General features: G+C 36.7%; 1 protein-coding gene across 8 annotated transcripts; it reads left to right on the top strand.

Moving 5' to 3' along the window:
• The first annotated feature begins 1,430 nt into the window (after positions 1-1,430).
• On the top strand, positions 1,431-23,773 carry LOC139964373 (kynurenine aminotransferase-like). Of its 8 annotated transcripts, none has more exons than XM_071965943.1 (15): positions 1,431-1,588; positions 3,878-4,019; positions 6,627-6,685; positions 7,591-7,642; positions 8,262-8,360; positions 9,030-9,179; positions 11,247-11,333; positions 11,528-11,647; positions 12,419-12,539; positions 15,500-15,579; positions 17,721-17,810; positions 19,557-19,743; positions 20,452-20,522; positions 21,542-21,628; positions 22,303-23,773. In XM_071965943.1, exons 2-15 carry the CDS (start codon positions 3,915-3,917, stop codon positions 22,372-22,374), a joined length of 1,380 nt encoding a protein of 459 aa, XP_071822044.1. In that variant the 5' UTR covers positions 1,431-1,588; positions 3,878-3,914; the 3' UTR covers positions 22,375-23,773. The 8 variants fall into 8 exon arrangements, with proteins under 8 accessions (XP_071822044.1, XP_071822049.1, XP_071822045.1 ...); XM_071965944.1 differs by having other exon boundaries at positions 1,524-1,682; XM_071965945.1 differs by lacking the exon at positions 1,431-1,588 and adding an exon at positions 1,614-1,752.
• The last annotated feature ends 159 nt before the right edge of the window (positions 23,774-23,932 follow it).

Raw genomic sequence — 23,932 nt, 5'->3', positions numbered from 1 at the left:
ACGCTTATCAATTCAAAAAAAAAAGAAATAGCAAATCCATAATGGAAGATACTGAAAAGTAACAGAGATCTTAAAAAGCTCATAAGAATCTGATTCCTGGCAAGGATTTGAACAGTACGTGAACCTAATGATTTTTTGGGGAAAAACCATTCTGTTTCAAACATGGCATATAAAACTACTTTAGACCTAACCTATGAGTAATTCATATTGGCCGACTCAGCCTCTGAGCTTTCGAATCTGATATTGTTTGTTATAAGCTTTAATCATTAGTTAATTACACGCGATTAGTTAAAGCTATACACTGAAAACCTCCAGAGATTAGTAATAGAAAACCTTCATTGGTAAATTAACTTGGTTGGAAATGATGATGCGGTTATGTCGAAAATTTAACGAACCAAATTTAAAAGAAGAAGAAGGTTACCCCCCCCCCCCCCCCCGCCTACCTCTCTCCAAGTTTCAAAGCAACCATGATTTTCACACCAGCCTTGCAGCTGCCGCCGGCTACAAGTTGCAAATTCACATAGCCTAATTTCTTCACTGAAAATTGATCTCATTCCACCCCTCGACCCAATCGGTTGAATTTTTTTTATTTAGTTTTCCATAAACGGGATATCAACAAAAAAACAAGGGGGGGGGGGCATAGGAGTTGGAGGCTAGGGGACTGATAATATTATTATTATTATTATCATTATTATTGTAAACGAATTGCCCAAAAATGATACTTTTTAAGAAAAAGTCACCCAGGAAAGAACCTGGGCACGAAAACCAAACTACCAAACGACTGATCCGCTCTCAGCCCCAGTCCCCTTGCATCGGGACTGTGACTGTGTGATCATCGTCGGGTGTGCAACTGTGGATCACCATTCCCCTCGAAAGGGAACAGATACTACACATGATCTTAGCCAAAAGTGATAACCAATATGGAAGGGTAATAACACGGCAAATGATTGTATGTAATTGGCATGCGATGTAATAAACGATGCATGCCTATATGTTAAGATGTTGGACGCGCGAAAAATGTTGGTTATATTTTTCGGCAAGTCGTTATACAGGCCCCCCTCCCCCTCAATGGGGCTCCTACGCCTTTGGGGGAGCGAGAAAAGAGAAAATGCCGGAAGGTATACCTGAAAGAAATCAACTTTTCACACTGGCAAGTACATGTAAGCTCCAAATATATGCGTCAAACGTCATATAGGCCTAGTGCAGAAAAATGTACTACAAATGAATACAGCGTTCATAGTCGTTGAAAAAGTGTGAAGAAGAAAGTCTTTCTTTTGATATTTAGTGCCTGAGCAGTCATCCAAAATTACAAGTTTAATTTTTTTTCTTAATAATTCCGCCCCGTCGTTTTTCGACATTGATAAATAAACTGTTACATTACGATAATTTCCGAGTCTCTTTGTAATGACCAATCTCTGGCAAAGTTCGTTCAAAGTTCATGAAGCTGTGGTGGGGGTGTGTCAGTAATCATAGAAGTTGATTGGTCTTCGCCCAATGTTTGTGTAGACGTCATAAAACGGAAAGAAACACCGAACGCTGCAAACCTAAAACTTGAACAAAATTTACAGAGAAGTGCTATACGTGGAAGGTGCATATCAAATTATTTATCGATTTTGGATATCAGTACTAGAGTTTACGCTGTGATAATCCGATCTGGCTTGTGCATGGTAACACTGGTAGTGGTACGTAGATGACTGTCGTTACATGTGTTACTACATGACAGTCGCTAGTCGAATGTGTAGCCTAAGTCAGGTGACCATATACCTATCGTTCCATTAAAACCTACAGAGATAAGCCTAGACTAAGCTTGTTGTTTTAACCGAGCTTGCCTACTGTAGGCATAGACCTAAAGAGGCACTGGTCTGCAGCCTTATACGCGCCCCAAAATTATATTTTGGAATAATGTGTTAAACTGTAGCCCTGTGCTAGCTGTAGAACTATTCAACCGGCAAAGGCTAGGCCTAAATGTATAATTAAACATTAGCCTAATACTGCTAACTTATGGAATCAGCAATATTTAAGTGGAGAAAGGGTTAAGCGTAGTGTTATATTCTGAATAGCACCTAGTTGTACCCTTTCTCCACTTAAAGGCTTGAAGACTTGCCCCAAACTGCGTGCCGCGTTCTGAAAAAGTTAACTTCCCGTTATGGTTAGTTGCTTGTCGCTACAAAATGCAGACAGAACATGATACCTTGTTACAGTATCTTCTATCTCGACCTAAGATCAGGGAGTTCCATAACAACTCCCTGCTGGGAAACTTGAAACTAGGTCAGATTACCGGCAGATGTTTCTTTGTGTGCGAGTCTTCAATCCCTTTAAATGATATTCACAAGTTAGTAAGTTATGTTATGGATACAGTATGTGTTTTTGTAACATACCATCCTAACTTTGCATACATGTATAGCATGCTCATGAGCAACAGTTGTTATGTACAGCTCCCAATATTCAATATCAAACGCTTGTGTGAAAGTGTTAGTGCAAATCAGCAGATGTGCACTGAGTATAGATGACTTAATGTTTAATGTTATCATTTCAAGATGTGAGAAATATTTGTTCTTTAAGAAGACATACTGTCTGGTTTAGCTTTGCTATTTAGTCCTACTGTATCCTTCAGCTTGTGTTGGTGCATCATCGGTTTTCTATAATCCCTAGCACAAAGATCGATGGAGTGATATCTTCTTTATAATACCTTATTGTCTTACCATAAGGCTTGAGTATAAAATCTAGCCATAGGTTCTGTCTGTCCCAGATATTGAGAAATCTTAAAGTAGACTTGTACAGTATGTCATATATGACTCAGTTAGTGAAAACTTCTTTGAGGTTGGCAGAAACATGCTTGATGAAGTTTGAATGTGAGTTACCATAATTTGCCTTGCTAGCATATTTTGGAAGCAATAATTTTTTCAAGTACATATATGTGTGGAAAAAACAAGTTTCTATGAAATGCTCTGTAAAATAAATGAGATGTTAAAATGTGAGACATGATTTTAAATTTGGCTCATACAATGCACGTAATACCACAATCTATGTGCTGAGGTCAACTGCTGATCATGTAGATCTAATTAGACAACCATATTGTTTTGTAAAACCGCTTTGTTATAAAAGTTGCCAAAACAATAACGTAACAGGCGAAAGATGCACATTCTCTATACTATCAATCATGCAAGTTGTATACAAACTTCAACCTCATGATATATACTTCATAATTTCACTATTTTCCACCGAGTGATATGTGCATGCACAAGTGTGTATATTTGTATGTGTATACAGTATGTGTGTGTGTGTCAGGTCCTACAGAATTGAGGAGTTAAAAGAGACCTGTGTGATACCGGAGGGTGTGTACCAACAGTGCTCATGGGATGCGGCATCTGAGATGTACAGTATCTGAAAGTCTACTTCTATAAATCTAGGCCATTCTGCATATTTTCTCTTCTAAAAAAGAATTGCATAGCAAAAAATCTAGTCCTAAACTAAAATTAGCTGGGCACCTCTGTAGTCATGTAGATCTGCCCTAATCCAATAACAAACTCTTATGTACGTAACACGACAACACGATACAGCAGTAACAAACCCAAACCTTCACCTGAAGAACTGTCTCATTGAAATTAATCTATAGGCAAGCTGAATGTACATTTGGGGGAAATCTCTTGCCACTTTGCTGCTAATATATATGTAGGCTTTCTTGTTACTGTACACATTTTTTTCCTTGGGGAGCTTGTAACTTTCTCATTTAAAATTTGCAGCAATTATGAAAATTTTGTGAGGTAATTGCTGGAAGGATGGGCAATGTGTGAAGTTTGTATTTTAAGTGGAGATCACTTGCTTTTCCAGACATTGCCACTACTCATCAATTCATGGTCCATTCTCTCTTTCACAGGCCGCTTTCCCTTCCTAACGTTGCTGTTACATTTGGAATGCCACTGTTTACACATGCTTTTAGATTGGCAAAGTCGAGTCGTGTCAGTCATTTCTTCAAGCCAACATCTCCATATTTGCTCAGATATTTGTCTTCTACAAGTGTGAGTAGTCTCAGCTCAGTTTCTACTACAATAGCATCACCTTTTTGTTACTCACGTCACAAAAAATTCCCATAGTCTCAGCTTCCTGTACTGTACAAATAGATTCCACCCTGCAATAATATTAAACAAATAATTTGACATCCAATAGATACAGTAACTTAAATAAGTTCTGAATTAAACGGTACTATCAGAAAGATACAGTGCATACTCAATGGGAAGATTGCCATCATGTATAGAAACAAAGAGAGTACTTAGTACAAAAGTTCATGTTGTAATTTGTCATGGTGTTTGCATCTAATTCTATTGTACGGTAACCATTAATCATTGTACATTGTACGGTGCCATTTGTGACAATATTTTAAAAAGCTATGTATATGTTATTGTATAAATAATTAGGCTATCTAGAGTAAATATTATAGTTTAATTCAATAAAACTGTGTTGTGGTTAATTTAATAAATATGTAGTGAAGTCCATGGGTGAAATAACATGTCCGAAGTCCCCACAGAGAAGGTCAAATATCTATTCAGTTGGGTTTGCCTTGTAACATATCCTGCCATGCAAATACATGTGCGAATAAATATATTTCTAGCTTATTGCAGCAGTTGCTTAAAGTTTTGAACAATAAGAAACGAAACCTTTTAAAATGATAATATCTAAATTTGAGCATTCCTTCAACACTTTCACAGCAGATATAAACAGTCGTGTCTAACCTTAAATTTGTACCATTTTCTGTAGCTGTTATTGTTATTTGCTGATAAATTAAGTCTGCATCACCAACTGAGTATGCAGACTTTTGAGTAAGAAAAACATTCAAAACCATTCAAAGGCTGCTTTTAAAACACAAAGAGTTTTCAGTTCTTCACAATATGAAAGATGGGTGGAACAAATTGGTACTTCTCAGATACAAGACCAAACTTTTCTCTGGCAAGGGGTTACATATTACCTTATCGTAGTTTTGCACACAAAATCCTAAGTGTTTTCATTGCCTCCTAATATAAATTCTTAAACTCGCCTTCACGACATGAACAGTGAATTAAGTATTCACTCCACGGTGTTTACTACCATCAGATTTAAATTTTATCTAGCAAAATCACATAGACTATTAATTTATAATATCAGTGCAAATGAATGGTTGGTTGGTTATGCAGCTAGTTATCAATATTCCGTTCATTTTTACCACCTGCAACTTGTCTCACGCTGTATTTTTTAATTTTTTGTGGTGAGGAATCATTTCAGTGTAGAGATAAATCCCAACCACTTCTCGAAAATTACTTCAATATTGTCAGCAACAAGTGGAGGATCATTTTGTTTTATTTTGCTTCTACACATCTTTAATACGTCATCTTGAAGTTTTGCTAAAATTAAACATTAAGGCAGGAAAAAAAAAAATTCTGGGCCTCATGTTTTGTGATACTTGTAACCATCATGGCGATTACAGATGCTGGTTTAAAGATAACGTATGATGCTGTGTACTGATGTAGTTGTTGATGTTAGTATAATAGACTCTCTCTACTAAATCAGTCTCTCTATTTTTGGTTATATCCAGGAGGAGGCCTTTGTTTTGTAAGGGGTGGGGGGGGGGGGAGGGGCTGATAGGAAAAGGTAGTTTGTTCATATGCAGGTGCATCTTGGGCTTATAGTAAATGGTTACAGTACTTCAAATGATTTAAGGCCATAGCATTTCACTGCTTTATAATTATGCAAAAATGTATAGCATCAATTTTGTTTTAAACAGAATTTTAATATCTTTAGTATTTGATACCAAACAACAAAATTCAAACCCCTAAACACTGTTACACATAATAAATGTTATCGTTGAATTCTTTTCAATGACTATCAATTTCATAGCATATATATATTATCACACCCATATGAAACAGTGTACAGTTTGTTACTGCATATGAAGATCATATACAATGGCTATATTCATGCTACAGTATACCCCACACAAGATCCATCCAAATCATACTATTTGACTTTTCATTATCAATTGCCTAACATTTTATGTTCATTATTATCTCAATTATAGCCATACATCTGCTTAGCATATTAAATGATATTGTGTGATCCCTCAACCATTTATCATGTTTGAAGTCTTAAGTTTTATGTGTATGAACGTGTCACGTACTGTAAATTCTTGGAACATTGTTGGCTGATATAATTTTAAGTTGAATTGAAATTAAAATTGAAAACATTGTAAGATAAATATGCAAGCCACTAATCCCAGGAGAAAAGCGACGAGAGTCAATGAATGCTAAGCAGGACTATTATTAGGCTCAAATGTATTTGTAGTAATGAGCAGCAAATTAAAAGAAGAAAAGATGGGTTGTAATTTTATGCAAATGAGATGTAAATGTGCATAATAAATGACTTCCATTTTAAGCATCACATTGGCTACATGATACCAAGTTGTTATTATCAACCATGGAGAAAATTTCCACATCAAAGTTGTTGCGCACACCAGCCTTGGTTTAAATGTGTGCACGATATGCACCATTGTCGACCATTTCAATTGTGGCTCAACATACCGTTCAGCTTCTGTTGGGCATTTGGCAGTTTTATCTTTGAAATACTTACATTTTATTTGTCTGCTTTCTCGTTCATAGAAGAAAATGACTTCACTAAAAGCGGCCGATCGTTTGTCTGGGCAACCTGGCAGTGTCTGGTAAGCTTAATGGTTATTCAAATCTAAGCCTCTTAGACTGAATATTCAATCAAAGTATTCCTCACCACCCAACCCTTTTTTGAGCCACTTGCTAAAAAATGCAAACATCTACCAGCTAAACTCAAGTTCTCCTTATTTACAACACACATCAGGTGCTATTTAGGCCCATGAGAGCAGCCCAACGCCTATGAGAGCAGCCCATTGCCTATGAGAGCAGCCCAATGCCTATGAGAGCAGCCAATGCCTATGAGAGCAGCCCAATGCCTATGCGAGCAGCCCAATGCCTATGAGTTTGATTGATTTCCACATAATATAAATACAATAGTGAATAGTTAATATATAAGGAGGTGGAGGAGGACTGAAGAAGCAGAGCTTTTACGAGCAGTCCCCCTTTTACAAAGACAATAAACGGAAGAATACAAAGGATAAGTAAGAGGAAAGAAGAAAAGAGAAAAGAACATAGAAAAACAAGCAAGAAAGAAAGAATCACTGCTTAATGATAATAATCTCAATAATGAGAACAGCTAGCCCAATGCCTATGAAAGCAGCCTAATAATATTTGCTGTTAAAATAAGTTGTGATTACAGAGCATAAATGTTTCAAAAAGGCCGAAATCATGCCAAGTATGTTCTTAATGTTTACTGGCAGAAATACCCAAGTGCCTTTTTTCTCTCTTCTGGCAAACGGCTTAATTCACAAGGCATTGAGCCAGTAAACATCCCAAATTCCAGGGAGCCATAGTATCTTCAGTTGCACACCAGAAACCTTACATTACCAGAGAATTGTAGCAAATTTTCAGAACGAAAATGTGCATACAGAAACAAAGAAATATATAAATGAATGGATAGATGGATGGATGGAATGACATTGACACAGTATTTCACATGTTTTCTTTATGCAAATAGGGTTGAATTTATTGCCTTGGCCAACGAGACAAAGTCGATCAACTTGGGACAAGTAAGTTGATAAAGTAACTATAAAGCTAAGAAATATATGAAGTTTTTACTTTTTTTTTCAGCTTATAAATATTCAGCTTGATTAAATTATGATGGTCATACATTAAATAAAATACCAAACAAAATAAATAAAATAATGGAATAAAAGACTTGCTATAGCTGTTTTGCCATTTCTTTAAAAAATTTCAATTGTCATGCTAGAACAATCAGTTTTAATTACAATACCTTGTACATGAGATGGTTGAGTAAATGATGGTTGAGTACCTACAATTAAAAAATTCCACTTCAGTAACGTTCCTTGTCATATAATTAACTTTTACCTACCTTAGTTTGTAGGGCTGGTGGAGTCAAACTAGACTCATGTGGTTTCAAAAAGGCTGGAGTTTGTTGAACTTTTCACTGTTCAGTGTGTTAAATATTTTACTCTGTTCTTTGATTCTTTTGCATGAATTAGCATAACTAATTTGATGTACGTTATACTTTGAAAAAGCCTTGTATTTGCCTTAAATTTTATCATCGTGTGAACATAGAGAAGAGAAGTCAACATATGTTGTTTTTTTTGGTGCAAATTTTTTCAGTTTCTATATCAAAACAAACAAATTGATATTTTTTTTTTGCAGGGTTTCCCCAATTTTGCACCACCTGACAACATTGTAACCGACTTGGTAGAAGCCACCACTAACAGTGGACCACTGATGAACCAGTATACACGAGCAGGGGTAAAAATTAAATTGTGATTTAAAATATGAGGCTAATTTCTGATTTATATACAACATACCTTGCATTTTTAGTATCATAATAATATGCTATACTTACTTGTTCAGGGATGCACCCATTAAATGGCTCTTGCAGGCCAAACAGAAATTTTATACTCAATCTCTGAGCCACAACAATTTTTCCATCTTTTCTCTTGAATGACCTATCACGAGTTAGGCCCTAGGCCACTATACAAACTCCCCTAAGGTACAGTTACTTCCCCCTCCCCCCCCCAGTGTTGTACAGTATGTACTGTATATATGTATGTATGTATTTAAGATCCTCCTGCAAGCAGGAACTCGCGAAGAAGCCTAATTGGCTTATATCAAAGCTTCAAGCTGACTGAAGTCAGTCTCTTAGATTCATATTTAAAGTCCATGATTATGAATTGTCAACAATTCTGTAAGTACTGGACGACATACATTAATCTTGGAGTGACTCGAACCAGGGACCTTATGATTGGAAGGCACCAGTGTTAACCACTGAGCTAACACTCCTTGAACCACTGAGCTAATTAACACTCCCTTATAGCACTTTATAGATATTTGTAATAGTTATATGATATACGGTATGTTATAGATATTTTTTAGATATTTTATCAATTTCATTTTCTCTGGTTTCTTTTTCACCAGGGACATCCAAGACTGGTGAAGATTGTCTCTGAAATGTACGGGGAATACTTCAATCGTAAGATTGATCCCATGACTGAAGTATTGGTATCAGTAGGCGCATATGGATCTCTGTACTATGCACTTATGAGCCATGTTAATCCTGGTGATGAGGTAGGTAGCTATTAAGGTTACCTTACAAGCATATATATATGTTAATCTTAGCAATAAGATAGGTAACTACTAAGGTTACCATGCAAGCATATGTTCATCCTGGAGATGAGGTACAGTAGGTAATTATAAAGGTTACCTTACAAGCATGTATATATATGTTAATCTTGGCAATACGCTTGGTGACTAGTAAGGTTACCTGGCAAGCATATGTTAATCCTGGTGATGAGGTAGGTAACTATTGGTTACCCTACAAACATATATATATATGTTAATCTTGGCAATAAGCTAGGTGACTAGTTGGTTACCTGGCAGGCATATGTTCATCCTGGAGATGAGGTACGTAAAGTTGCTTACATTACAGGCATATATATATTTGTTAATCTTGGCAATAAGCTTGGTGACTAGTAAGGTTAACTTGCAAGCATGGTAAACTGAGAGATGAGGTAGGTAACTATTGGTTACCTTACAAACATATATATATGTTAATCTTTGCAATAAAATAGGTAGGTTACCTTGCAAGGTAACCTTGCAAGGTAACCTTGCAAGGTAACTAGTAAGGTTACCTTGCAAGCATATGTTAATCCTGGAGATAAGGTAGGTAATTATTAAGGTTGCCTTACAAGCATATATATATTTGTTAATCTTAGCAATAAGCTTGGTGACTAGTAAGGTTACCTTGCTAGCATATGTTAATTCTGGAGATGATGTAGGTATTTTGTGTTACCTTACAAGCATATATGTATATGTTAATCTTGGCAATATGCTTGGTGACTAGTAAGGTTACCTTGCAAGCATATGTTCATCCTGGAGATGATGTAGGTAACTATAGGTTACCTTCAAAGAATATATTTATCTTGGCAATAAGCTAGGTGACTAGTAAGGTTACCTTGCAAGCACATGTTCATCCTGGAGATGAGGTAGGTAACTATTCAGGTGACTGCATGAGCTATGTTAATCCTGGAGATAAGGGAGATAACTAACAAATCCCATGTTTATTCTCAAGGTGAGGTTGGTCAGTTGTGAGTTTACCTTGTGATTCCCATGTTAATTCCATGTTAATCCTGGATATAGGGTTGGTAACTTGGAAGTCTTTCCTTTATGTCTGTGTTTATCCCAGAGATCAAGTAAAGTAATATTAAGTGCCATGTTGAACTTGGACTGGTAGATAGTTCACCTTGTCCGTCCACGTTAACCCTGGATATGAGGTACTAGGTAAATGATAAGTTGACCTGGTTGAGCCGGCCCAAGTTGCTGGAGAAGAGATAGGTTGCTAGTTACTTTATCTTGTGAGTCAATGTTAATACTGGAAGACGTGTATGTAGGTAACTTGAATGTGTAAAAGTAAGTTAGCCTGACGTTTCAATCCTAGCAGGATCTTCTTCAAAGGCTAAATGACAAGTAACAGTAACAGAAGGGATAAAAACACACACAGAATACAGACAGGTTAATGAGCATGGTAAACACAAAGACAAAGTCTTTGGTCTTCTCCAGTTTATTCCCTACCCCCTTCCCTTAATCCTCTCTTTGTCCCTCCACTGTTTATCTCCTTCTCCTCTTCCCCTGTTGCTTTCTTTCTTCCTTCTCTCCATCCCTTGTCTTCTAATCCCCTTACATCTATCTCTTTGTGTTTACCCTGCTCATTAACCTGTCTGTATTCTGTGCATGTTTTTGTCCCTTCTGTTACTGTTTCTTGTCATTTAGCCTTTGAAGAAGATCCTGCTACTGTAGGATCGAAACGTCAGGCCAACTTACCTTTACACATTCTTTTACACAGGCTCTCTAGTGGATAAGCAGTTTGCTAAAAGTTTTATTTTAATTTTATATAGGTTACTAGTAAATTTGCATTGAGAGGAGGTGATGTCATTCCTGGCGATAAATCAGGCAACTTTAAGTTGGTGTTTTGTGCAGTTAATTCATCGTTCACTTTCCTCCATCAAGGCTTCTTGCAGTTTTTATATGTTGAGTTCATTAATGAAGAAATTAATATGAGTCGTTGAAATCTTGAAACTGTAAACATGTATCTTTTCTCATATTAATCATTTAATATTTTCTTGCTTTCTTTTCCAGGTCATTATCATTGAGCCTTCATTTGACTCTTATGAACCGGTGGTTCTCATGGCTGGAGGAAAACCAAGACATGTACCTCTAAGACCAGTGAGTATCCTCCACCTTCACCCCCCCCCCCTTGCCCCCTCCCAAGCACACATGGACACCTCTGCCAGATCAGTAATTCTTAAAGCCAACAAATTAATTCTTGGAATGATATTAAAATGCCTGCAAACAGAACACAGAATTTATTCGTTATTCTTGAAGTTCTCCTCCAAAAAAGAAATTTCTTTGTCTTGCAGGCCAGAGATGACGTTGAATCGACTGCTGACTGGAAACTTGACAAGGCCGAACTGGAAGCTGCCTTTACGGAAAAGACAAAAGCGATTGTTGTGAACTCACCGAATAATCCACTCGGAAAGGTTAGTTTGTTTTCAGATATAAACATTTACGGCTATTGTGTAACATAAATTGTTGGGAATTTATACAACTGAAGTTTGAATTTTGAGTACAAGAGTACAACATGAGCATTAGTACAACATTAGAGCATGAATACAACATTATGAGCATGAGTACAACATGAGTATGATTACAACATCATGAGCATTAGTACAACAGCCTGAGCATGAGTACAACATTATGAGTATGAGTACAACAGCATGATTATGATTGCAAGTAGAATTGCCCTATGGTTTGAGTACAACAACGAGTGCAAGGCTCTATGAAAGCGTGAGTAAGAATCTGTCATCGACTGATTCCTATACCACTAGTGCAAATATCCTGAGCAGGAGCATGCATGTATACAAATCATCATGGAAGAGTGTGGATATAGGTAGATCTGCTTGAATAAGAATTTGAGAACAGAATCACTTCAGCTCTGGTAGTATACAGTATCATTTACTAAATGGGACAGTTCTTTGTTGGGCTGGTGTCTCAATTTGTCAGTTTAAAGAACTCTTCTTGTCCACTGCAAGGCAACTTTCTTCTATGTCTGTCAGGAAAAGTAAATTTGGTTGTCTGATCCATGACTTATCCGACATCACTTATATGAAATTAATTTAATCAGCAAAATCCAGTTTACCTGTAAGATATCATCTCAGAGGATATGCTGATTCTTTCCCCTGTAATCCCACAACCTCAAAAAGATCATGTAGTATGCAAGTGACTCATTTTCTTTAAACTTCACTCTGTAGGTGTTTACATACGAGGAGTTAGAAACCGTTGCAGATTTATGCAAGAAATACGACATCCTCTGTATCAGTGATGAGGTTTATGAACACATGGTGTACGATGGCAATAAACACCTGAGAATGGGTAAAGTGATCCTTCAAAAATTTGTTGCAAATTTGAGTGTTTTACAAGGTGGGAGAAGATCATTAGGCCTTTCATTGTTTGTTGTATTTGATCATATTGCATTACTCAGCAAGAAAAAGACAAATGGATTTATTGTAATAACATGTGATGGTAATTAACCACTGTCACGGATTCTTTTCAAGAGAGCAGTCGACAACGGCGTAAATACGGACAGAGAGAGTATATGAGTTTCAAAGGTTCAATATAATTATTAACAACAGCAATAAAATTAATGGCGGTTACATAGAACAAAAAAAAAAGGCATCATTTTCTATATATATCCTTTTAAACTTCTATGCTTCATATGGCATCCTTTCCTTCTTATGGTCCTAGTTTTGTTTCGTTGAGGGTTCTGTCAACGTTTATGGTTAATTCAAATGAATGTTCTTTCTTTCTATATGAGCGTCATCCTTTTCTTAGTTTCACGTTCTCTTTCTTTCCTCGTTGAAGCTTTAATTTAGCCTTTTCCCTGCCTCTTTTGCCATCTATAAAAGTACCAAAAACACCGAATTTAATTTGTAAAGTAATGAGTCCATGTTATTTCAGTGAAGGTGGAAATTGGTTTCTTTTGAACTAAAATTCTGACATTTAATAATTAAACAAGACCAACTTACGGTTTTGTTTTCGGTTCAAGACCGAGATTGAAAAGAGAGAGCACGTGGCTTTACTGTTCTATTTATACCCCATGCCAATGGAATTCCGATACTGGTTAACAAAAAAATGATTACGTAATGCTTAAGGATGCACAAAACCATGGCTAAATAATTAGCATCCAATTAACTAAACACGTAAAGTAATCAATAAAATACTTGAGGGGGTTATCCCAGAAGGAGTTGTGACAACCACTGACCAATTATTAATACGGTAGAGACCAGGTCACTATATATATATATATATATATATATATATATATATATATATATATATATATATATATATATATATATATGTACCTAAAACTAAACTAGACGCAAATGTTTAACCGTCTGGTAGAATTTCTGCAGGACTTTAAGTTGGTCACAGGTGGTCCGAAAGCAATAGAAGCAGTGTCAAATTCAATATGCAGATTTTTCTAACAGGTACTGTTTTTCAGCAAACGAGTCTAATATGGGTTTCTTTCCATTCTCTATTTGCACTTTTGTTCTCTCATGTAGCAAATCTCCCCGATATGTTGGAAAGGACCATATCAATCTTTAGCGCTGGAAAAATTTTCAGTGCTACAGGATGGAAGGTCTGTAGAAAAATAACATGGGTTTCTGTGGTTTAAATAATTGAATCAACTGACCAGCTTTGCTCTTCTTACGCTCTCTTCCATACTCTCTTCCTTCTGAAATAAAAATGAAACTGTAAGCAAACTGCTTATCCACTAGAGAGCCTGTGAAGGAGAATGTGTAAAAGTAAGTTGGCCTGACGTTTCGATCCTAGCAGGGTCTTCTTCAGGGGCTAAAAAAATTTAAAAAAACCTACTAAACAGTAAAAGTCGACCGGGATAGTGGTTGCATGTTGGTCATTCAGAAAATCATCATGGAAACGCTCAAAATCATAAACTGAGAAAGGAAGCATTGACAAGTCCTTGATTTTTCTAAATTTTCCAAAAGTAAAAAAAATACAAACAAAATACAAATGTAAAGAAAGCGAAAGTAGGCATATCTTCTGCTACTCACCTCCTCCACTCGCCTTCCTCCAACCCCACTTTCTTCCCCCCCCCAACTTCCTCCCCATCCCCTTTCCACACCCTTTTGGATATGAATGTAAGAGACTGACTTCGGTCAGCTTGCGGCTTTGATAAGCCATTGAGGCTTCTTCACAAGTTCCTGCTTGTAGGAGGATCTAATATACATACATATCACATGCATTCACGAATGAACGACATGCATGCAAGTCATCGGTTCTTTTACCAAAGTTTTTCTTGGACTGTGAAAGGACTATTGATGACAGGCAATTTTTTATTCTAATCAGGTTTTAATTCTCTATAACTTACAACTTCTTAATATCAAACTTTTACCTCCTGTTGTTTATGCCATCGTAGCCGCCAACCTTTACCCCATACTCAACTTTCTTTAAACATGCCATCAGTTCAATTGAAGCGCCATGACTTCTGCTGGCTTCTCTGCGTTTTATAAAGCTTAGCTCTAGAAATTCCTTTCTCGTCTCTATCCTCTGGTGGTAGATTGCATCTTTTTTCCAGGAAATTAACGAGATGTAACATTCTGTAGATAAGACTGCGAGATATCAAACTTTGATGTTCTGAAATTGGTGCTTGGTTGCAACACATTGTTTGGTATGTAGAGTGACTAGTTTAAAATTGCTGTTTTATATAGAAAGACTGACATTATGGGGAAATCATCTTGTCAACACGCAATTAAGAGAGCATTGACTGGGATGGCGATGGATAATGTTGATAGAAAGGAAAATTGGCAATATTGATGGTATCAAACTACAATACTGATGAGCTTACACTGTATGAAAGACTTGTTTGTTTTAATTACAAAATCACACAACAAGGAAATGTAATCTCTATGAATAACATTTTTTTATTTTTTTTATGGATGTAGTAAACTTCATTTAATCACTTTCAATTAATTAATAATTAATAATTCTTTTAAAGTGTGGCCATTCTTTTGCCTCTCATACTTTGATGCACAGTTATAGTACTATGTGGTAACTGTGGTCTTGCAAAGGGTAGAATTTGCTTTATTTATTGGCATAGGGAACATTTTGTAGTGGAATTCTTCTCTCCGGTTTGTATCTTAGTGTAATTCATCAACTTAACACAAGCAGCTGAATTATGTCACTTTAAGAATAAAACAGTTAAGTTATGCCCCAAATAAGTGCTATTAATTCTGTTCACTTTAATGCCATTTGCTAATATGTACCTGTGCCATATTCCGTCTATTTTTCAACCACTAATTTCTCGGCAGCAAGCTGTTTCCCAGACATGTGGGAGCGGACCATCACAACATACAGCGCAGGGAAGATATTTTGTGCCACGGGATGGCGGGTGGGTTTAATCAACATTTATTTTTCCATGAGCAAACTTTGTTGGACAAGGGATGCTGTAACTATCAGAGAATTGCCTGTTAAGTGTCAATGATGTGTCTAACCACCCCCATCCCTTCCCCGCAAGAAAAAAAACCTCAGCTCACTTTAACAATGCGCTTATATCAAGCTATGTTGTTAAGAAAGCAATCTTCTTTAATTACTCTTTCTATCTTTAACCAAACAATTTATATATTTTGCTTTTGCTGCTCATTGCTAACATCCATATCTCTCATTTCCATTTTTTTTTTTTGTATCCCTCAGCTTCTGTATTTTATTTTACATAGAACATATCACAGATATTTTAATGACATTAGTTTATGATTTTTTAATCCAATTTTGAATGGCAAATTGTGACAAATTCAGAGTTTTAACAGCAGAGCTCTAACAGCAAACTTTGTTACAAAAAAGGAAAATACCACAGGTTTGACCAAACCCGTTTATATCTGAACATATATAATTTTTTTTCAAAATTTATAGGATGAAATATATTTATTGATTACTATCACCAACTTTGTTCATTTGGTTACAAACTTTATGAGGGTGTCTTTCATTTTCATCATTTCTTTTATTTTGGGAAGCGCTTGCTATTTTCTTAGCGTAATTAAGAGGGAGCAAATAACTAAGAGTTTTACTCAATCAGATTTGTGGTTAAAAATGAACCATCTTAGGCAATTGTCAATTCTTCTTAGTTTTAACAGCTTAACATGATACAGGAACATTAATTATTGCCTTACACAAAGAGCAATGGTTGGCAACTTTAAGCTATATAGTCTCAACTTGAGATGTACTCAATTGAATATCTTCTAGAGAATTGTTTCGAAAAAAAAAAAGATATCTTTGCGTTCACCCTGCTCATTAACCTGTCTGTGTTCTGTGCGTGAATTTGTCCCTTCTGCTACTGTTACTTGTCATTTAGCCTCTGAAGAAGATCCTGCAAGGATCAAAACGTCAGGCCAACTTACTTTGACACATCTTTCAATAAGGAAATATAAAGAAGAAAACCACTCTTTTTGGCATCATACTTTTAAGTTGAATGTATTTCGCTTGGTTACAATGGTAACATGGCAATCCTACACAATTCGGATCCTTAGCTATTCAAATGTATGTATCGTTTTCTGACATCTGTACAGTACTGACAAAAGTTTAAATTCCAAAGTTGGAAGGTAATTAATTTCCTGCCAATAAATTAATTTGTCAATAGCTACTACTCGTTGGTTAATCATTAATGTGTCGACCATGTGACATTACCCTAAACTTTGCTTTCCCTGATAGCATGCATGCATTCCATATCGTTCCGATAAAATCTTGTCGTGGCCAATAGGTTCTCTTCCATACCGTTCATTGCCACTCCCTTATTTTGAACCTTCTTTTTCGTATTCACAAAACTCGCATCTGCCTTATTCACCTTTCCCCATTTTTCACCTTCTTAACACATAACTCCATCAATTTTAATATATCAATATAAATATTGCCATCTATCTTATAAGACAATTAAGAACACTTAATACAGTAATAGAAATATGTTCTCTTAATAATAATAATAATTCTGAAGCGACTAGAGCTTTTGTCTAGGTGTCCTAACTATTATCAGTTTGAAATTATAATAATAAATTCACCAGAGTGTGGTTGTTCAACAGAGAGGGCGATCTTGCTGTATTGTTTCCTCTCGTTTTATTTTTTCTTGCTAGTGATGGGATATAATCTTGCGAGGATGGAAAGTTGAAACTCCTAGGGCATGTGAAACTAATATATGCAAAAACTATGCTATAATGGACCCTTATAAACGTGCTGCATAATCAGATTGTCGAACAATTTAGAAAAGAACAATTTACTGGTCTGAGTCGAAACATCTGAAACAGATTTTAGAAGTTGAAGAGAAACAGTTCACTGGAGTATATTCTTATTTGAAGCAACTGGTAAAAAAAAAAGAACTTGTTGTCTATGCTTTAATAATAGCTACTGTATTATCCCCGGCAGGACCTCTTGAGAGGTCAATTAGGGGTTAAACTCCTTTAGTATACAGTAATTGGTCCGTTTCCATGTAAGTGTCCATACAAACAGAGAGAGACCTTTCTAACTTATTCTTTTTTCTTTCCACAGTTGGGCTGGAGTATTGGTCCACCTCATCTCATTAAGAATATGATGACCATTCACCAGAATTGTGTCTTTACGTGTGCTACTCCTCTTCAGGTAGCTAACTTAAAACTGCTTCCAAAAATCGCCAGTCGGTTTATTCGCTGGCCAGGATTTATCAGGTTAAAGGCATTGAAGACTCGCCCCAAATCTTGTGTGGCCATCTGAAAAAGTTAACTTTTCTGTTGCTTGCAAGTGACGTTTTGTTTGTGTCGCTACAAAATGCAGACAGTAATGAAACGTGATACCTTGTTATCTTTAGCTGGATTTGAGATTTCCATCGCTGTTTCGTTTATACACCGTGCTGTGGGTATTGACTGCAGCTGTATGTACTGACTGTACACTAGTGTCTAATACCGATGGTAGCAAGCTGTGTGTGTATTTTCTGGGATCGATGGTGGTGTCTAACACTTCTGTTACACCTCATTCGAAACTAGGTCAGATTACCGGCATTAGACATTTCTTTTAGCGCAAGTCTTCACACCCTTTAATGATGCAGATAGAGAAACTGGGAATTTAATTGATTTTGGGTCAGACCACGGTGGGAAGACTAATTAAATGTAATTACACTGCACTGCCCGAATCCAATAGAAATTGTCTTTTTTGCAAAGCAATTACAGCCGGTGGTAAAGACATAGATAAAGATTTGGTTTGATACAGGGATGAAAAGTTATGCAATTTTGTTCAGGTACAATAGTATGATGTTTGACTTCTATCTGTGTTTTCCTGTATGGACCGTCAGCCGGTTATCTATCGAATTAGTTCAAAATTTAAAGAAGAAAAGGTGCAATGGTTTATGAAAGTGACACATGATAGTGACACATGATAGTGACACATGATAGTGACACATGATAGTGACTCATGATAGTGACACATGATAGTGACACATGATAGTGACACATGATAGTGACACATGATAGTGACTCATGATAGTGACACATGATAGTGACACATGATAGTGACACATGATAGTGACACACGATAGTGACACACGATAGTGACACACGATAGTGACTCACGATAGTGACTCACGATAGTGACTCACGATAGTGACTCACGATAGTGACTCACGATAGTGACTCACGATAGTGACACACGATAGTGACACACGATAGTGACACACGATAGTGACACACGATAGTGACTCACGATAGTGACTCACGATAGTGACACACGATAGTGACACACGATAGTGACACACGATAGTGACACACGATAGTGGCACACGATAGTGGCACACGATAGTGGCACACGATAGTGACACACGATAGTGGCACACGATAGTGACACACGATAGTGACACACGATAGTGGCACACGATAGTGACACACGATAGTGACACACGATAGTGAAACATGATAGTGACACATGATAGTGGTGTGTAGCAACAGCAGAAAGACAGGACTTGATAGCTTGAAAATTGGACACAGTTTTTTTTTGCAGAACTTTGAGCTATTTTACCAGAAATATTTTTGGGGGTGGGTATGTGGGGGGGGGGGGGCAGGGAGTGGGGAAACCCCATCCTGAACACTCAAGTATACCTTGAATGCAATGGTTTAATGTAAAGATTCATGTCTGTGCAACCCACAAATATTTAACAACTTTGTACCTTTATTCCATGAAGTACTCATCACAAAGCAAATTCTGCACCTAAATTTGCCAAAAAATAAGAAAAAAAATTCAATGTTAGAACAAGGACAATAAAAAAAAATTGTCTGGTGTCATATAAAAAAAAATGTCAATATGCATGGACGTGGTACTGTAAACCTAGCCATCCTCTCTCTGTCTCTCTCTTCATCTCAGGAAGCAGTCGCGAGAGGACTAGAGTTGGAGATGTCTCGACGAGATACACCAGAGTGCTTCTTTAACTCCACCGTGTCAGCTCTCGATGCCAAGAGAACCAAGATGGAGAAGTGGCTAAGGGAGGCAAACTTATCTCCGATGGTCCCAGAAGGAGGATATTTCATGCTTGCCAGGATCGATGATAAAGGTCAATCGAACTAAAAAAATTTGTGAAAAGCTGTAATTATATTTGCTTTGCTTCCGTTGGTTTATTGAATGAATATTTTTCAATTTCGGGCGATACAGGATCAGTTTGTCCAATCGGTGACCTCTGGGAGGAATCACATAAGAAAAAATGAAGCCTGGGGTGGGGGGGGGGGAGAGTAAACAAAGTTTTTGGGTAGAGTGGGATTCGAATGTAGTGACATTTAGGGTTCTAATTCTATGCTCTAGCTCTATACACCAGTTAAATGGTGGGGGAAGCGTATATTAACTATTTCTTTCATGAGGAGGGGTAAGGCAGGGGTGCAAGTCAGACTCCACAGTACTTTGCATATCATATAATCTTTCATATGCATTGTCATATCCTGCTGAAGCTAACATTTCTTTGCACTTTTTAATCTGTGTCTATAATTTCCTGTCCAGTTTTCCATTGATTTATTATACAAAACTCTTCAGTAAAGCGGTTAGCTAATCTGGAAGGTGACCTTTGCTCCTTCTTTATAATTGGCCGTCTCATCTACAGTAAGTCGTCTTGGTCGCTATATGATATTTAAAGATTAAGATTAAGTTTTTGCACTGTTAGCAATCAAACAGCCAATTTGGAAGTCAGTCAATCACATGTTCATGCAGTTAAAATTAAAAGTAATGTTTTTTATTGTTTTTATTGTTTTTATTTTTTAATTTTTATTAATAGATGTCGATTTGAGTGGATTTGGAGATGGACCAAGAGATTATAAATTTGTCAGATACCTGATGAAGACTCAGGTAAAAGCTCGTTTTAAAGATTGTTGACTTTTGTCGAAAGACTTTTGTTTGTATTAGGTTTAGGATATAACAGAATGTTGTGGCGGCAGTAGCTAGATGATTGCCGCTTTTAGTTTCCCCGTATTCCTAAGTTTGACCATTAGAGTATCTTTGGAGCCCTGCATGGTTATAACGCATACACTCATATCAATAAAATCCATGTAGTATTGGTACATTAATACTAAGATTTCACAGGTCACATAGTGTATGGTTATGAAACTTACAATATCTTCACATCCTCACTGGCTCATTGAGAATCTTATACAATATAAGCAAATTAATAAAACAGAAGAGTGACGGGGAAAGTTTAGGCGATGGAATAGAGCAAAGACGTTTATGGCTAGAAAGGGATTCGAACCAGCGACCTCTAGAATGGGATTCGAACCAGAGACCTCTAGAATGGGATTCGAACCAGTGACCTCTAGAATGGGATTCGAACCAGCGACCTCTAGAATGGGATTCGAACCAGAGACCTCTAGAATGGGATTCGAACCAGCGACATATGGGTCCTCTAGAATAGACATATGGGTCCTCTAGGGACATATGGGACCTGTAGAATGGGATTCGAACCAGACACCTCTAGAATGGGATTCGAACCAGCGACATATGACTCCAGCGTTCTACCACCTGAGCTATCCGGTCCTCAGTTGGTTGCTATCCCTATATGGCCATTCTTTGCTGGGGGTACCTTGCTTTACACTAACCAATATCTCCCCTCCCTCCCTCTCTTACGAATAAATAGCAAGCAATTAACATAATTGAATTAATTTATTAAAGTCTACAAGTGTCGCTAATTAATCATAAATGGTCGGTTAATTGGTCTTATTGTTTCAGGGGGTCGCAACCATACCTTGCAGTGCTTTCTTTGGTCCTGCCCATAAAGATATTGGATAGAGATATATACTGAATTAGTTAATTTATTAAAGACTAGTGTCGCTAATTAACCATAAATGGTCGGTTACTTTGTCTTATTGTTTCAGGGGGTCGCAACCATACCTTGCAGTGCTTTCTTTGGTCCTGCCCATAAAGATATTGGAGAGAAATATATACGTTTCTGTTTTATCAAGGTGAGAAAAAGCATGTTATTGTTATTTTGATCTCAGTGGTTGAAAATCTGGCAACATTTTCAGATTGCTAGTTTGACTTTTTTGTTTCCTGATAATAGCTGGCTGAATGAAGGGTAATTTTGTATAAACTTCTAGACAGCATTTTTCAAGTTCTCCAGCCTTCCAGAACATGTTTCCAAAAGTTATTTTGAGATACTGGAGTCAATGAAACGATACCAATAAATATCTTAGTGAGTATAAACATACTCTGAGAGAGGTAGAACAAACTTAAATTATCCCTGACCAAACTTTGATGGTGGTTGCTGCTTTTTCTGGCATATTTTTGCAGTTATATCGGTGATCATTAAAGACATTGTTTTCCATTTGGGTAGGCAAAGTATGCCTCAAAATAAGAAGATACAAAACAAACAAAAATGGTTCTTAAGGGCGTTTTTTTTTTCATCATGTGTTAATAATAGTTGGCTAATTAAATCAATATTGTAACTCTTTGTTCTCCTATTATGAAATATGATACTTGACTATATAACATCTAATGACTAACATCGATATTACGAAAATTTAAATTTTTTAACAGAAATGAAAGAAATTTAAAAAATTTGACAAATAAGTCTATTTTGATACTACCCTCAGTCATAGTTTGTTGATTTTTTCTTCTTCTGATATTTTGCTTTTAGGAGGATGAGACGATCGATGCAGCTGGCCAGAGACTAGTAGAATGGAGCAAAACTTTACAGAAGTCAACTTGATGGGTCTGCAGGCTTTCGCCGGTATTTGACAGGATCTTCAAAGCCAATTTTTCATCAAATTTAAATGGCCCAAAACCGTTCAGTACTTCAACCTGTGTATCGACAATAGGAGAGAAAGTTATTCTTTAAAGTTATGAAAGAAATTATATTTAACTCTAAGATGTAGTTTGCAATTTGGGATGTAGAGAAAATATTATTATCATTATTATTAAAATCTATGAAAGAAATTATTTTCAAACCCTTAAAGTATAGTTTTCAGTTTGGAGTGGAAGAGTTTGAAGTTTCAACTAGCTTCTGTCTTTCTTTTGTATTCTTGTCTATCGCCAAATTGCCTTATTGAAATATTAATTAACGTGGCCCAAATGCAGCTGTAATATTTTTTTGTGAAAACAAAAGTTCTGGCATTGAGAGTACGTGGGGGACGGAAGGGGGGGGGTAGGGTGGGGGTGGCAAATGGGAATCAGATTGTGTCTTGCCGATCACCTGGGGAATAAAATTCCATCTTGGTGTCATCTGTTTTATTTACTCTGACATGGACTTAGCAGTCTACTGTGTAAAGTTGGAACTTGTTGAACTAGGGCTCACAATGTCTAAGAGAGGGGAACTCTTTTCATGGTGAAATGAACAATATAATTGCTTAAAGCTTAGGATAGTTGTAACCGACATTTTCACCAACTGTCTGCCCTTGGGTTCTTTTTGAATTTGCTGAACAGATATGGAAAAGAGGGATGCATTTGTTAACTCTGCTTACTCTGAGAGTAGAATGGAATTTGCTGGATGATAATATTTATACAGGAGATAGGAGCATATGTGGGGAGGGGCGGGTGGGGGGGGGCAGGGTTGGGAATGGGGTTGAACTATAAGTCCTTGTCGTATGCAATTGTGTTTCCATGTTGGAGTTTCAGCTGCTACCTCTCTCCCCTACCCCCCAACCCACACCCCCATCCACTCACAACTGCTTTAATTTCCCTGTATCATAAACCCTCTTACTCACACTCCCAACACATTGTGGTCCAATCATCCAAGCAATGCCCCACAAGCTTGGTCCCATTACAAGGTCATAGCATTCATTATGTCAATATGGAACTTCATTGGAATAGGCGAAGTAACTGCAGTAAAGCCTATATATACAGGGATATTGACCGGTATACATATATTACATGTATGCATTGCTGTGTGACACAAACATGAATTAGGGTAAACATGTGGACTATTCTCATAACGGTGTATAGCATAAGTGCTTGAAGAGTTGAAAGTTGATGGAGAAAAAAAAAAGATCGGAAATGTTGAATTTGTTTGATTGCCTTTATGCATTGAAACTATAGCATAAAATGATCGACTGTAGCAATAAATTACTGGCTTATTAACATTCATTTGGTATAATAAATTTCAAATTATGTTTAATACCTTTTTAAATTTTTGCGTCTCCTTAAATTGTTGTACCCCCTCTTTAAATTGCTTTTGCCCTTCCAGCTCAGAATTCCTAGCTACGGGCATGAGTAGTTCAAACTTCAAGATTTAAAGAAATAAAGGGGAATTATGTTGGTAAATTTTACGG

This window comes from Apostichopus japonicus, chromosome 22 (assembly GCF_037975245.1).
Source record: "Apostichopus japonicus isolate 1M-3 chromosome 22, ASM3797524v1, whole genome shotgun sequence".
NCBI classification, from domain to species: Eukaryota; Metazoa; Echinodermata; class Holothuroidea; order Aspidochirotida; family Stichopodidae; genus Apostichopus; species Apostichopus japonicus.
The sequence above is the reverse complement of the archived record's forward strand: the minus strand, read 5'-3'. Positions and strand labels throughout refer to the sequence as shown.

Bases quoted from the DNA above. Each gene is read 5' to 3' on its own strand.
- LOC139964373 (XM_071965941.1), top strand. The intron at 11,334-11,527 runs GTGAGTATCCTC...TTTGTCTTGCAG, and splicing joins GACATGTACCTCTAAGACCA to GCCAGAGATGACGTTGAATC. The intron at 17,811-19,556 runs GTAGCTAACTTA...TCTTCATCTCAG, and splicing joins CGTGTGCTACTCCTCTTCAG to GAAGCAGTCGCGAGAGGACT.